A 14,508-nucleotide genomic window follows, 5' to 3' on the forward strand; every position below is an offset into this window, starting at 1 on the left:
TCATGAGACTTTTTGGAAGGTGATTATAGCTCACCTCTGCCAACAGTGAAATACTGAAACACTGAAATAACACTCTCATTCTTTCTTTAATTACCATTGTTCACTCGCAACAAAGACTTAGACTTCCTTTTTTATTGTCATTCAAATTTGAACTTTACAGTACAGATAAGAACGAAATTTCGTTGCATTAGCTCATGGTAGTGCAGGATAAAAAAATCAATAAGGTGCAGATATAAATAAATAGATTACTGTACAGATAAACATATTGCACTTTTACATATGCATCCAGGTTTATGGATGTATGTTATATTGTCTTTATATTCCAGCGAGTTAATCCATTTTTGGGGGGAATTGAGGGGATTATTATGATGCGTTCAAGAGTCTTACGGCCTGAGGGAAGAAAAGTTAAAGTACCGATGATTGTCTCACACACACTAGGTGTGTCGAAATTATTCTCTGCATTTGACCCATCACCCTTGATCACCCCCTGGGAGGTGAGGGAAGCAGTGAACAGCAGCAGTGGCCGCGCCCGGGAATCATTTTTGGTGATTTAACCCCCAATTACAACCCTTGATGCTGAGTGCCAAACAGGCAGGTAATGGGTCCCATTTTTTTATAGTCTTTGGTATGACTCGGCCGGGGTTTGAACTCACAAACAACCGATCTCAGGGCGGACACTCTAACCACTAGGCCACTGAGTAGGTTACAGAACGTGGAGGTTCTGCTTCGGAGGCTGCGGAACCTCTTTCTAGAGTCCATCAGTGAAAACAGTCCTTGGTGGGGGTGGGAGGAGTCTCTGCAGATTTTCTGAGCCCTGGTCAGGCAGCGGCTTTTTGCGATCTCCTGGATAGGAGGAAGAGGACTCCTGATGATCTTTTCCGCCGTCCTCACCACTCTCTGGAGAGACTTCCAGTCTGAGGCTGAGGAAGCTAACGAGCTAAATAGTCGGCAAGAGTAGTGGTTGGTTACTGAATCGATGTCACGTCAAGCGCTCAACCCTGATCTAAAGCTTTAAAAATTAAAAAAAATTCTTCAAAGTTAGCAGGTCTGCAGGATCCAAACAAGTCATAATTTTTCTTCTGTCTCTTGCAGCTGGAGGTTCTCACCAATCTGGCCAACGAGACCAACATTTCCACCATTCTCAGAGAGTTTCAGGTACGTTGTCGTCACACATTTGACATCGGCAAGGAGTACTGAGCGAGGGTTCTCTCTCTTGGGCAGACGTACATTAAAAGCATGGATAAAGACTTTGTGGCCGCCACCATCCAAGCCATCGGCCGCTGCGCCACCAACATCGGGGAGGTGAGGGACACGTGCCTGAACGGCCTGGTGCAGCTGCTGTCCAACAGAGACGGTGAGTACTTCAAAGTCTGACATGCACATAACTTCTCCCCATCCTCTGGTACACCAACATGCGTCCTCCGGTCCTGTTCCACAGAGTTAGTGGTAGCCGAGTCGGTGGTGGTCATCAAGAAGCTGCTGCAGATGCAGCCCGAGAAGCACAGCGACATCATCAAGCACATGGCCAAGCTGACGGACAACATCCAGGCGAGTGCATATTTTACTTGCTTCTGTCTTGTTGTAATTGTCACGGATCGCGCTGACAATGTTGTGGTCTTAGGTGCCGATGGCGCGAGCTAGCATTCTGTGGCTGATTGGAGAATACTGCGAGCACGTACCCAAGATTGCCCCGGACGTCCTGAGAAAGATGGCAAAGTCCTTCACTAACGAGGAGGACATAGTCAAGCTGCAGATACTCAACCTGGCCGCCAAGCTCTATCTCACCAACTCCAAACAGGTACAGTAGAACTCGCTTATTTGAGACGTGTGATCAGACTGGGCAGTTATTTGTTTATTAACCTGTGCTATAAATGTATTTTTTTCATGATTATTATCAATTTAAAAAATGTTCTTTGGTTAAACTTACTAAATTTGCACATTTCCTGATCATATACAGGGCAGAAACCCAATATAAGACTTTGGAATGACGTAGCTCGCCCAAAGCTGACAAAAAGTCGCATTCAGGTAGCATTGCCGTTTAGACTGCGGTCACATTTGAAAAGATGAGACTCCAATCGGATTTGGACCACCTCCTATTGTGGCCTGGATCAAATGTTAAAAGATCAGTTTTGAAGCACTTAGGAGAGTTTAGACAGGCAAAAAAAGTCTGATCTGTGTCACTTGAGCGCAAAAAAAGTCATATTTGGTGTGCAGTGTCAACGAGACCAGAGTGCTCTCAGCAGTCATCACTCAGCATGGTCTTTCTACTAGGGGTGGGACGATACATCTCATGAGACAATTCCGAGGGCCCCTGACTGGCAGGTGTTGGGCTCGTAGGCGAGGGGGTCAGAATAACTAACAAAGCTCCTGCTTTTAAGAAAACTACTGTACTCTGACAAGGTATACAGGACTGTCTCAGAAAATTAGAATATTGTGAAAAAGTCCTTTATTTTCTGTAATGCAACTAAAAGCATGAAAATGTCATACATTCTGGATTCATTACACATCAACTGAAATATTGCAAGCCTTTTATTATTTTAATATTGCTGATTATGGCATACAGCTTAAGAAAACTCAAAAATCCTATCTCAAAAAATTTGAATATTTCCTCAGACCAAGTTAAACAAAAGATTTATAACAGCAAAACAAAATCAAACATTTGAAAATGTCAATTAATGCACTCAGTACTTGGTTGAGAATCCCTTAGCACGGATTACTGCCTCAATGCGGCGTGGCATGGAGGCAATCAGTCTGTGGCATTGCTGAGGTGTTATGGATGCCCAGGATGCGTCAATAGCGGCCTTTAGCTCATTTGCATTATTGGGTCTGGTGTTTTTCAGCTTCTTCTTCACAATACCCCACAAATTTTCTATGGGGTTCAGGTCAGGGGAGTTGGCAGGCCAATCAAGGACAGTAATGCCATGGTCAGTACACCAGTTACTGGTGGTTTTGGCACTGTGGGCAGGGCCCAGATCATGCTGGAAAATGAAATCTTCATCTCCATAGAGCTTTTCAACAGATACAGCTACAATAGCCGTATTCCCATGGTCAAGCCACTCCTGAACTCAAGACAACGGAAGAAGCGTCTGGCTATGGAAAAGAAGCACTGGACAGTTGCAGAGTGGTCCAGAGTCCTGTTTTCAGACCAAAGCAAGTTTCAAGTTTTCTTAAGTTGTATGCCATAATCAGCAATATTAAAATAATATAAGGCTTGCAATATTTCAGTTGATGTGTAATGAATCCAGAATGTATGACACTTTCATGTTTTTAGTTTCATTACAGAAAATAAAGGACTTTATCACAATATTCTAATTTTCTGAGACAGTCCTGTATACTGTATGATTGGACAACAAAACATTTTTTAAATTTTCCAGTCACAAAACAATGCCGGTATACTTTGAGGTCTATAACTTTGCATCAATGAGCTTTTAACTGTTAATCATGTTTCCACCAACAAACACAAAATAAAAAGTACAGTAAATATAATTACATTTATTTTTTTGAGGAGATTTTTTGGGGTTTTTAAGTGGTCTTTCAAGTGTATCAATGTATGGCTGTATTGTCCGGGTTGTTTTTCTGTCGCGTCTTGGAGTCCATGATTGGGAGTTTAGCCTGCTTGGACATACAAACACGGCAGTTTGACGGCAAAGGTTGATGTGTGCACAAAAAAATAGTTACTCACGGCCCGACGGATATGGATTTAATTTTATTGTCATTGCATTTAAAAAGTACCACAAAATAAAATTTTATGTATTAACTATTACAAATTTTTTTTAAACTACTTTTGACTGCTTCACGAGACAGCCTTTCTTTCAACAAACAATATTGTTTAAATCTTTTAGTTTTATCTCGTTACACCCCTACTTTTTACAAGGTACAATCTACAGCCTGTATAATATTTTTTAATGAAAGTGTGACATCATTATTCTTGCTAATCAGACTATAAATACAGAAAAATCATACTGAGAGGCGCTGTAGTACCCTGAGTCAGAGTAGTGACTCACCATGAGGAGGGGGCCATACTTGAGCTTGCAGGTGCCTGTTGCTACCTCTCTTCAGAGAGAAAGCGAGCTGTGTTTTTTTTGTTTTGTTTAGCCACAAGTCAGATATAAGAAAGGTTATTTTAATGCTCTGCTAATTGAATGAATGAATGTGGTTGCTAAAATGGAGAATTATATATCCAAGCTCAAAAACATCTCCAAACTGGACTTTCACAGAAAACTGAAGGTGATCTTACTTTTACAAAAGAGTACATTTTCTCAGAGAAGGATAGGTGCATGTACTTCAGATCAGATACAAATAAAATGTAAGACCCCAAATGGTTTTTAATTTATAAAAAGTAAATACATGGAAATAAGGAGTATTTGATGTTACCAAACTTTAAGTGATGTACTCCCTTATTTTTATTATAATTTTAATGACAAACTAGTACTAATAATCCAAAAACCTCCATCAACATTTTTATATACACGTAAGTATATATGTTACGTAGTAACAGGCACATTCATAATAACATGTTAATATTGACGTATTTTGCTCATTTTAAGCATACAGCGGTGCATTAATTTCACAGACGCATCACAACTTTCGCTGTTTTTACAACCAATCAAGGCAGACTTTATGAGAGCTAACGACGGCTACTTTGGTACAAATGATGATCCAGAACCTTATATTTTTGAGCCTGAATATAAGGAGGATGATCTACAAGTTTTAAAAGCTGAGTGATAAGCAGATTTAGCAAGTAGCACTATACTTAAGTGTTAAACAAAAAAATGCAAACTACGAACATAATAAAACAATCACTGACTGTACAATGTCTGCTCTCACTGGTATGCCAACTGATGGGATGTTTATATTTTCCAGTATAGATGAAGATGTAATCATAATCCTCAACCAACAAAAAGGATGGCACAAACGGGTGTTTTTTCGTGATCTCCAGGTCTAAGTTGACCACCTTCTCGGTTTATGGCCACAACCTTCTACTTTACAAGTGAGAATGAGAGGTATGATTTATAATCTGGAATTCATTTTACTGCAGCTCGGTGGACAGGGGTTAGTGCAGGTGCTCCACAATAAGGAGGTACTGGGTTCAATCCCCAGACTCGGGGTATTTCTGTGTGGAGTTTGCATGTCCTCCGTGTGACTGCATGGGTACCTTCCGGGTACTCCAGCTTCTTCTTACCTTCAAAGACATACACCTGGGGGTAGGGTTGATTGGCAACACTACATTGGCCCTAGTGTGTGAACGTGAGCGTGATTGTTGTCTATTTGTGTTGGCCCGGCGACTTGTCCAGGGTGTACTCCGCTTTCTGCCGTGTGCAGCTGGGATAGCCTTCAGCACCCCTGTGACTCCGAAAGGGACAAGCGGTAGAAAATGGATGTAATTAATTTTACCAATTTAGAGGCTATGCAGCAGCTCACCGGCTCAGTGTGTCAATAGCTACATAAGCCGGTTCGCTCTCTGGGATCACGGTGTCGCTAAAAGTAGTTCCTCTGTGTTAGCCCTTATAATAACAATATCGCTAATATTTGGTTAATATTCAGGTCTCTAGATATAAATGGAGTATCGTTGACAGCTTTTGGATGTTTTTAGAGGGTTTAATGGGTGCAATAGATAACTTTACTTAGCTTCATGGTTAGCCACCTCGTACTTGCCATATTTACAAATTAGAATGCATAAAAAAAGAAAAACATGTGTTCTTGTCTTACATAGGGATTGTGAATGATAGGCAAAATTCCAAAAGTAAGTACAGTTAACTCTGATTCTATCACAGAAACAAAACGCACCGATTCATATTTTTACTAACCCGTAGATGAAAAAACCTTTATCGTCGCCCAATCTCCTTCTGTTTCTAGAGGTTTTAAGTCTACTAGCACTACTGCAGCAACTCCAAATTGGACGGAAATCTCACTTCATTCCTTCTTCCCCCAGACTAAACTGTTGACGCAGTACGTCCTCAACCTGGCCAAGTACGACCAGAACTACGACATCCGTGATCGGGCGCGCTTCATCCGCCAGCTCATCGTGCCCACCGAGAAGAGCGGAGCGCTCAGCAAGTACGCCAAGAAACTGTTCCTCGCCCTCAAGCCTGCGCCCGTCCTTGAGTCTCCGTTTAAAGGTACAGTGCTTATGGGAGACGACGAGCTGTATACTTGTCCCTCTTCTGACGCCCTAGCGCTGTCCCTGTATAGATCGAGACCACTTCCAGTTGGGTTCATTGTCCCACCTGCTGAACGCCAAAGCCGGGGGCTACCAGGAGTTGCCTGATTGGCCTGAAGCCGCCCCAGATCCCTCCGTGCGCAACGTGGAGGTGAAGGAGTCTGTGCGTGCAGTGGCAACAGTAACATACAGTCACACTGACGGTGGGAGGGGAGCGAGTGTGGCTCCTGCTCCACAGGGGGTCAAAACAGCGGGGATTCACACCCAACATCATCCATCCACTCACTGCCCATCTGTACCTCTTTACTTTGCTTCCATCTGCTGCTCCATGGAGGAGCTGAAGGCCTCACAAAGCAGATGTTTGCAAGTTTCTTTGCAGTAAGAACCAGACAAAGAAAGTCCTGTCTGCTGCAGTCACTTCTGCTGTGCAGCAGCTCACTCGCCCCGCCGCCGCCTTTTGTCTTGTCACCCATGTTTGAGGCAACAGCACATGAGCTGGTCAAGGGAGAGCACAAGGAGACCGCACACTGTCTTTCAACTACGCTAAAGATGACCCAAAGGTAGTAAAACCTCTAAAGCCGTGCCAGTGTGACATATTTTGTTTGACTTGTGAGCAGTAGGGCTGCGAATCTTTAGGCACCAAATGATTCGTTCGATTCTTGTGTGTAACGATTCCGTTGAAAATCAATACTTTAATAACCTTGGGTGCTAGTTCTATGATTAACTACATTCCTCCAAAAAATACGCAACAACTCTTGATACATATGACTTAAAAGAAAACTGGGTTTGTTCAGTAAAATTCTACCCAAACATTTAATTAAGTCAAATACAAATGAGGCAACAAGCGTATGGCGTCACATTAGTGCCAAAAATCCGAGCGCATAAAAACTGTTATCGCGCGCTGATTCTCCACTTCGTGCGCGCGCGACACCATTTTGCGCGCGCGTGGTGCCTTTTTGCACGCGCGTGGTGCCTTTTTGCACGCGCGCGGCGCCTTTCTGTGCGCGCGGTGCCTTTTTGCACGCGCGTGGTGCCTTTTTGCACGCGCGCGGCGCCTTTTTGCACGCGCGCGGCGCCTTTCTGTGCGCGCACGGTGCCTTTTTGCGCGCGCGCGGTGCCTTTCTGCGCGCTCTCTGTGTACTCCTGGCATCTCTCCTCGCGCTGTCATGTTTCTTTTTGGCACTTTGGGGGCGGGTATGCTTAGACGGCCCCTTCTTTCTGATTGGCTGTGAGCATTTTTCATATGACCAATCATTCTCCAGCGTAGCAACGTTGTAGCCATCTTACCTCGGACATCTGGCCTCAATCATTACATTGATGTCAATGGTACATATACTAATTAAATTACCATAACTTGCTCGATTTTCGACCAATTTACAAACGGTTTGCCTTGTTACAAATCTTATTACATGTAGATATGACATAGGATGCTGTACCTGTTGAAAGTACCTCTTTCGCTTTAAAAAAAAAAAGACTTAATTGTGCAACATAGTTGTGAAGGGTCAGTGTTAGTCAGTTCTCTGATTATTTTAAACTGTTTCAGAATACATTATTAAAAGCTATTTTTAACATTTAAAAAAAAAAATTCAAAGATTATTTCATTAATTTTATGGCTGAATCAAAAGAAATTCCATAAATTAGAAAACAAATGTTCAAGAAGAAGTGAAAATATAAAATAATGTTATGGTTGGATGTTATTGCTGGTGGACCAGTTCTGGCTGAAAGATGTGATTATGGTGTTTGTTGTCTTATTATTTATTTGGGTCACATTTTGTATTACCCTGTATTGTGTTTATGTGGTATGAAATAACCTTCATCAGCGCGCGACATTTTTTTATCCACTTCTTCCTCCGTAAATCTTGATACATATTGACGATGACCCGCCCTGCTATACTTCTGATTGGCTCTGAGCATTTTTCAGCGTTTTTCGCCTGACCAATCAGAAAGAAGGGGCCGTCTAAGCATACCCGCCCCCAAAGTGCCAAAAAGAAACATGACAGCGCGAGGAGAGATGCCAGGAGTACACAGAGAGCGCGCAGAAAGGCACCGCGCGCGCGCAAAAAGGCACCACGCGCGCGCAAAATTGTGTCGCGCGCGCGCACGAAGTGGAGAATCAGCGCACGATAACAGTTTTTACGCGCTCGGATTTTTGGCACTAATGTGACGCCATACAAGCGTGTCCAACATTTGTATTTTCTAAAGTCAATCTGTACTGAAGATATGGGCAGCTACATCAACAATATGATTTGCCTGACTGGACATGACAGATTAAAAAAAAAATAATTCTGAATCGATTAGGAATCGTTACAAATAAAAATCGCGATTCATTTGAAAATCTTTTTTTTTTTTTACATCCCTTGTGAGCAGTAATAAAGTTAAAGTTAAAGTACCAATGATTGTCACACACACACACTAGGTGTGGCGAAATTATTCTCTGCATTTGACCCATCACCCTTGGTCACCCCCTGGGAGGTGAGGGGAGCAGTGGGCAGCAGCGGTGGCTGCACCCGGGAATCATTTTTGGTGATTTAACCCCCAATTCCAACCCTTGATGCTGAGTGCCAAGCAGGGAGGTAATGGGTCCCATTTTTATAGTCTTTGGTATGACTCGGCCGGGGTTTGAACTCACAACCTACCGATCTCAGGGCGGACACTCTAACCACTAGGCCACTGAGTAGGTTAATCCGAATAACGACATTACTTTTACTAGTAATGAGTAATCCAATTAATTACTTTAATTTACAGTACAGGCCAAACGTTTGGACACACCTTCTCATTCAATGCATTTTCTTTATTTTCATGACTATTTACATTGTAGATTTTCACTGAAGGCATCAAAACTATGAATGAACACATGTGGAGTTATGTAACAAAAAAAGGTGAAATAACTGAAAACATGTTTTATATTCTAGTTTCTTCAAAATAGCCACCCTTTGCTCCGATTACTGCTTCGCACACTCTTGGCTTCAAGGAGGTAGTCACCTGAAATGGTTGTCACTTCACAGGTGTCATAGTTTTGATGCCTTCAGTGACCATCTACAAGGTCTATAGTCATGAAAATAAAAAAAACACATTTGAAATGTGTGTTCAAACTTTTGGCCTGTACTGTATGTTACAACGCCGTTGCAGAGAAGTTTGATGTCACGCGGCACGCTACTTTTGATGTGGTTTATTGTCAACAAGACAGCGTTAGAAGCACAGCAAGTTCAACGCAGGAAATAATGTTTTACTAATGAAAGCAACAACCAGCACCACACTAAAATTAACTTGATATCAAATAGAAGAAGGCAACACCACACAGCAAACAACATGTAAGTACACACACAAATACACAGACTCCTCTTACTTCTACTTTGAGGGAATAACAAACAAATCAATTATCGAAGAAACAAGCTTGCAATCCTACAATACCTCGTTTGTGGACAAGGAGACTACAGCCATTAAAAGCACATTCAATCTCTTTAACTAGCGCCAACACAATCCAGTGAGAAGATTCAACATAACTGCCCGCAAACTGCAAGCCTGATCCAACAAACACAGCTAAGCTAAAGCTGCTCTGTCTGGGCGCTGACGTCACTTAGCAACAGGCACCGCCTTTTAAAAAGGCACATACACACACTCTGCTCTCATGAAACATCAGATATTTGAATTTTTTTTTTTTAACAATAATTACTTCACCTAGTAGTTAATTAAATTTATTAAAGAGTCATTCCATAGGTATATCAGTTACTTTTTTGCAAAGTAATGAGTAACAGTATCATTAATTTCTTGTTAAAAGTAACACTGATTGTGAGACATAATTTTCTAAGAAAATGAAAGTATGTCCCACTCTACTTTTTTATTATTTAATTATATTTGTTGTGGCATTTTAAAGTGGTGTAGATGACCAGGCCCCTGACTTTCCATCTTGACCCCTCCATGTGCCGTTGCCTCCTCATAACCAATGATGTGTTGTTGTTTTACCTCAAGTCAAAACTTGGAGCCAAGCCTCCTGTGTCAAAATCAAAACAAATGCTTGATTTTGAATTCAAAGAGCTTTGATTTGTGCTGCCATACTTCTTTTAACCATGCAGGTGTGTATCGTTAACCCGGCATGTCCCTGTGATGCAGATGTCAAGAGGAGGTTGTTGTTGGGGAAACTATTTTAAAAAATGAAATCCAGAGAATGGCGTGTATTCTCAATGCCAGAACCCTCTCTGACAGGATCTCTCCCCCTCCCACACACAGACAGAGGAGGTCATAACAACCGGCGAGGGGCGAATCGGCCTGCTGGGAGACTGGCGAGAGGTGCCCTCCCCCGAGTTTGGGAGTGCAGTGGTTGTTTGCCTTAATGCGTGCCCTCTCTCTCCCTCTGCAGCCTTTCTCCGAATACAAATGGCCGACTCATGGTTGTTATGTTGCCTATAAACGAACAAAACACTAAGAAACAGCAGCAGTACAGACATAAGGAAGTACCTATCAAAATAAAACAGGAAGTAAGAAGTTTTACTTCCTGTTTTAGTACCAATCTCACTTTACACATGCACTAAGGTCTAATAAAGACATGAGCAACAAGCACTTTGGCGAAAGAGGCAAGGAAAAACTCCCCGGAAGGAAAGCGAGACAGATTGGAGCCAGCAGTGCTAGAGAGCGGTCGAGCCAACAAAGCGATATTTTCCTCCCCTGCATCGAATTGATTGTGCATGAAAGATGCATTTGTGAGCACGTCACAAATGTGGTGTTAATGGAGTGATGTGATTTTTGTGTTTTGCACGTGAACCTTCAACTTCAAATATTGTCGTAAATATTGCCACATGGCGTTTTTAAAATTATCCACTTTCCCATTGTGCTTTTGTTGTGATATGGATGAAAATACAGTAGTTCACTGCCTGCTCGTCAGTCAGCACTTACTGAATTTTTATTTTTATTTATTTTTTTAAATCGCAATGAAAATAGGCCATTTTTAAATTGAAAACACACCCCATTCACTGTAAGACAGTAAATATTAGGGGTGCACAAAAAAAAAAATCGATTCACATCCGAATTGCGATTATTTTTCATCCCGATTCTAAATCGATTATTTTCAAAACTTCATTTAAAAAAAAAAAAAAAACTTTACATTTTTTTACATTTTCTTTGTAAGAATCAAAACATTTTTAAATTAAAAACACACCCCATTCACTATAAGACAGTAAATATTAGGGGTGCACAAAAAAAATAGATTCACATCCAAATTGCAATTCTTTTTCATCCCGATTCTAAATCGATTCATTATTTTCAAAACTTGATTTAAAAAATAAAATAAAAACTTTCAAAAAAAATTTAATTTTCTTTATAAGAATCAAAACATTTTTAAATTAAAAACACATCACATTCACTGTAAGACAGTAAATATTAGGGGTTCACAAAAAAAAAATTGATTCATATCCGAATTGCGATTCTTTTTCATCCCGATTTTAATCGATTCATTATTTTCAAAAATGTATTTAAAAAAAAAAAAACTTAAAATGTTTTGATTTTTCTTTATGAAAATCAAATTTTAAACCGATGTTTTTAGGCCATCTCGATGCAACCAGAAGGAACCTTTTAACCTGTAACATGTTTTGAAAAAGTGTCATTCTAATTATTAAACCAAACAATACATTGCGAGAATCACTTTGATTAGAGAATAGTGTTGAATCGAAAAATCGATTCCAAACTCAAATTGTCACCCCAGGAATCGGATTGGAAAGAATAGTTAGATTTATACCCCTAGTAAATATTTATAAAATGTGTTAATACCACTTAAAATGTGTAGATATGGCAAATATAGCCTGCCTACGTTGCTCCCTCTCCCTCCCCTCTGTTGCAAGTTTTGTTGATTCTATGTAACTTGTTTGTGTGTGCTATGACTTTGAGTTTTTTTTCCCTTGGCCTCAGTCTGGACCCCCTCTGGCCTCCAGCCTTTGACTGAATATTTTTTTACTCTCCCCCTCCCCAACGTTTACCTGTTTCTCACCTATTTTTGTAAAGGGACGCCGGAAGTTGGCAGACCCGTCAGTGATCCTTTTTCTGTCTCCCTGTGATGTTTGTCTGATCTTGAATGGGATTGTGCTGAAAATCTCAATTTCCCCTCGGGGATTGATAAAGTACTTCTGAATCTGAATCTACCACATAAGGATGTGACGTGAGTGCTAGAAAGAGCTTCGACAGTCGATGCGGCAATGTGACGTAAACGAATAATCAGAAATTGAGCGGGTTATGTTGACGTGCTTTTCTTCGACAACTTGCTTTGTCTTCCATTGTCGATCAAGAATATTAATTTCTACGCGCATCTCCATTCCTCGCCATACGCGGTAGGTCTCGGAACGTAACCCCCTGCAAACAACGGGAATCTACTGTGGTTCTAAATAACCTGCGCTTATGTGTCTGTAGCTTAACTGTTGTCACGGGTTCCGCCCCACTTTTAGTGCCAGAAACTCTCCTTTGCTTGTCTTGTTACGTCTCCTGATATTTTTCTTTTTTTTTCTTCTTCTTCTCTCGAAATCTTCCCCTCCATCTCACCTCCATTCCCATCTTTCTTTTCTCCCCCCACGCCCGGCAGGTATTTACGCTGCTTGAACGAGTCACAACATTGACCAGCGTGAGTCAGTTAGCGCCACAGCCAACCATTTTAGCGGCAACACCCCCTTTCCCCAGCCCCCCCAGTGCTTCTTGAGCCCCCCCCCCCCCCTTGCCCCTTTTGCCTGATATAGTTGCTGTTCTGTGCTTAGCTCAGCTGAACGCCACCTCCCCCCCTTCTTTCCTCAGTCTCTGCCATTAAAGAAGTGATTGTTTTAGAGAAGGCCCTCTTAGGGAGAAGCTCTCATTAGCTGACTGTAGTGTGGTCACGCAGGGAAGCGTCTCCAAAGACATCACTTCTCTTAATGGAGTGTTACAAAAACAAACACATCTCTGCAACTGGCCATGAAGCCGTCACCTGGCGCTTGCTTCTGTCTTGACAAACATTGGGGATCAGGGCCGTCTTTGTCGCCCGACTAGACTACGCCGCGGCAGGCGGGACAGCCGGCTTCATCTGTCTGGCTTCCATGGCCGTGCTGCTGCTGTCGCGTCGCCGCTTCTGTCTCGGGGCTTTGTGGCCCCCGGCCTGACGCTCATCTTTCGGCTCTACAGGTGCCCGAGTGGACTAAGTGCAGCAGCCGGGAGAAGAGGAAGGAGAAGAAAGTGGAGAAGCCCTTCTACTCTGACTCCGAGGGCGAGTCCGGGCCGACCGAGTCTGCAGACAGTGGTGAGTTTTTAAGCCACCGTGGGATCCTTCTAATCTAGACTTGGGCAAATTAAGGCCCTTGGGCCGCAAGCTTTTCAATCTGGCCCGCCGGACATTCCCAAATAATTTTTTTTCATTTTTAAGATGGAAACTAGCTGCCATTATGATGTGCAGTGATGTTTTCAAATGATCGTAAGTCTTGAACTATACAAAGTATTTCAATGGTTGCAATCTGCGCTTTTGCATGATATCATGATGATTTTCTACCGTGCCATTGTAGAGAGCATCATTAGATACGGGATCACCTCATGGTTTGGCAACCTAACCGTTAAGCTAAAAAGCAAACTGGCCGGCATGCATAAAACGGCAATGAAAATCGTAGGGAGGAAAGAATATGAGCCTATACAGAGCATCTATGAGCAGGCAGTTAGGAAAAAAGCTAAGAAAATTATTTCCAACCCTGAATATGGAACACTGCCATCAGGGAGAAGACTCCGGGTCCCACTATGCAAATCTAACCGCCTTAAATTATCATTTGTCCCAGCCTCCATTAAGCTGACCAACAATGTGCAATAGAATGTTAATACATAGGTTAGCACTTTTTTAGCACATAGCACTTTAGCACACAGCACTTTATCCATGAGCTCTAGTGCAATGCACACTGGTACTTTATCTTTATCTCCATACTGTAGATTTTATGCCTACATCAAGTGCCACCTATCCTATGTCTATCAAGCTCCATGTTCTGATGTTTAAATGTTAGTTGTCTGGTTGTGGTTGTGTCTGTGCTTGTGTTCTGTTGTTTTTGTGTATGTTAAGAAAGCAATGATGCACTGTGTCCAAGACAAATTGCCCCGCGGGGACAATAAAGTTGAACCTTGAACCTTGATACTAGTTACTATGCAGCTGAGATAGGCTCCAGCACCCCCTGCAACCCCGAAAGGGACAAGCGGGAGAAAAATGGATGGATGGATGGATGGACTAGTTAAGTGACGAGGCACCAAGCAGTGTGAGTGGAGAGCGTTTCCACAGAGTGTTTCCAGGGCGGCCAGCCTGAAATGCAGGTGTCAGGGACAAGACGCGAAAGGAGATTTTTACAACAAAGTTCTAAAGCTTAGTGATA

General features: G+C 42.1%; 1 protein-coding gene across 14 annotated transcripts in view; it reads left to right on the forward strand.

The window, feature by feature from the left end:
• ap3b2 (adaptor related protein complex 3 subunit beta 2) overlaps positions 1-14,508 on the forward strand; it is a 62,856-nt gene that overhangs the window by 27,785 nt on the left and 20,563 nt on the right. For 6 of the 14 annotated variants that reach the window (XM_072911865.1, XM_072911866.1, XM_072911860.1 and 3 more), the window contains 8 exons: positions 1,093-1,155; positions 1,222-1,354; positions 1,439-1,548; positions 1,622-1,798; positions 5,933-6,119; positions 6,193-6,323; positions 12,723-12,761; positions 13,292-13,406. In XM_072911865.1, the coding sequence (XP_072767966.1) occupies positions 1,093-1,155; positions 1,222-1,354; positions 1,439-1,548; positions 1,622-1,798; positions 5,933-6,119; positions 6,193-6,323; positions 12,723-12,761; positions 13,292-13,406 (955 nt within the window). The remainder of the gene's footprint in view (positions 1-1,092; positions 1,156-1,221; positions 1,355-1,438; positions 1,549-1,621; positions 1,799-5,932; positions 6,120-6,192; positions 6,324-12,722; positions 12,762-13,291; positions 13,407-14,508) is intronic. The other 8 variants (XM_072911867.1, XM_072911869.1, XM_061924919.2 and 5 more) reach the window with 3 other exon arrangements.

This window comes from Nerophis lumbriciformis, linkage group LG29 (genome assembly GCF_033978685.3).
Source record: "Nerophis lumbriciformis linkage group LG29, RoL_Nlum_v2.1, whole genome shotgun sequence".
Taxonomy (NCBI): Eukaryota; Metazoa; Chordata; class Actinopteri; order Syngnathiformes; family Syngnathidae; genus Nerophis; species Nerophis lumbriciformis.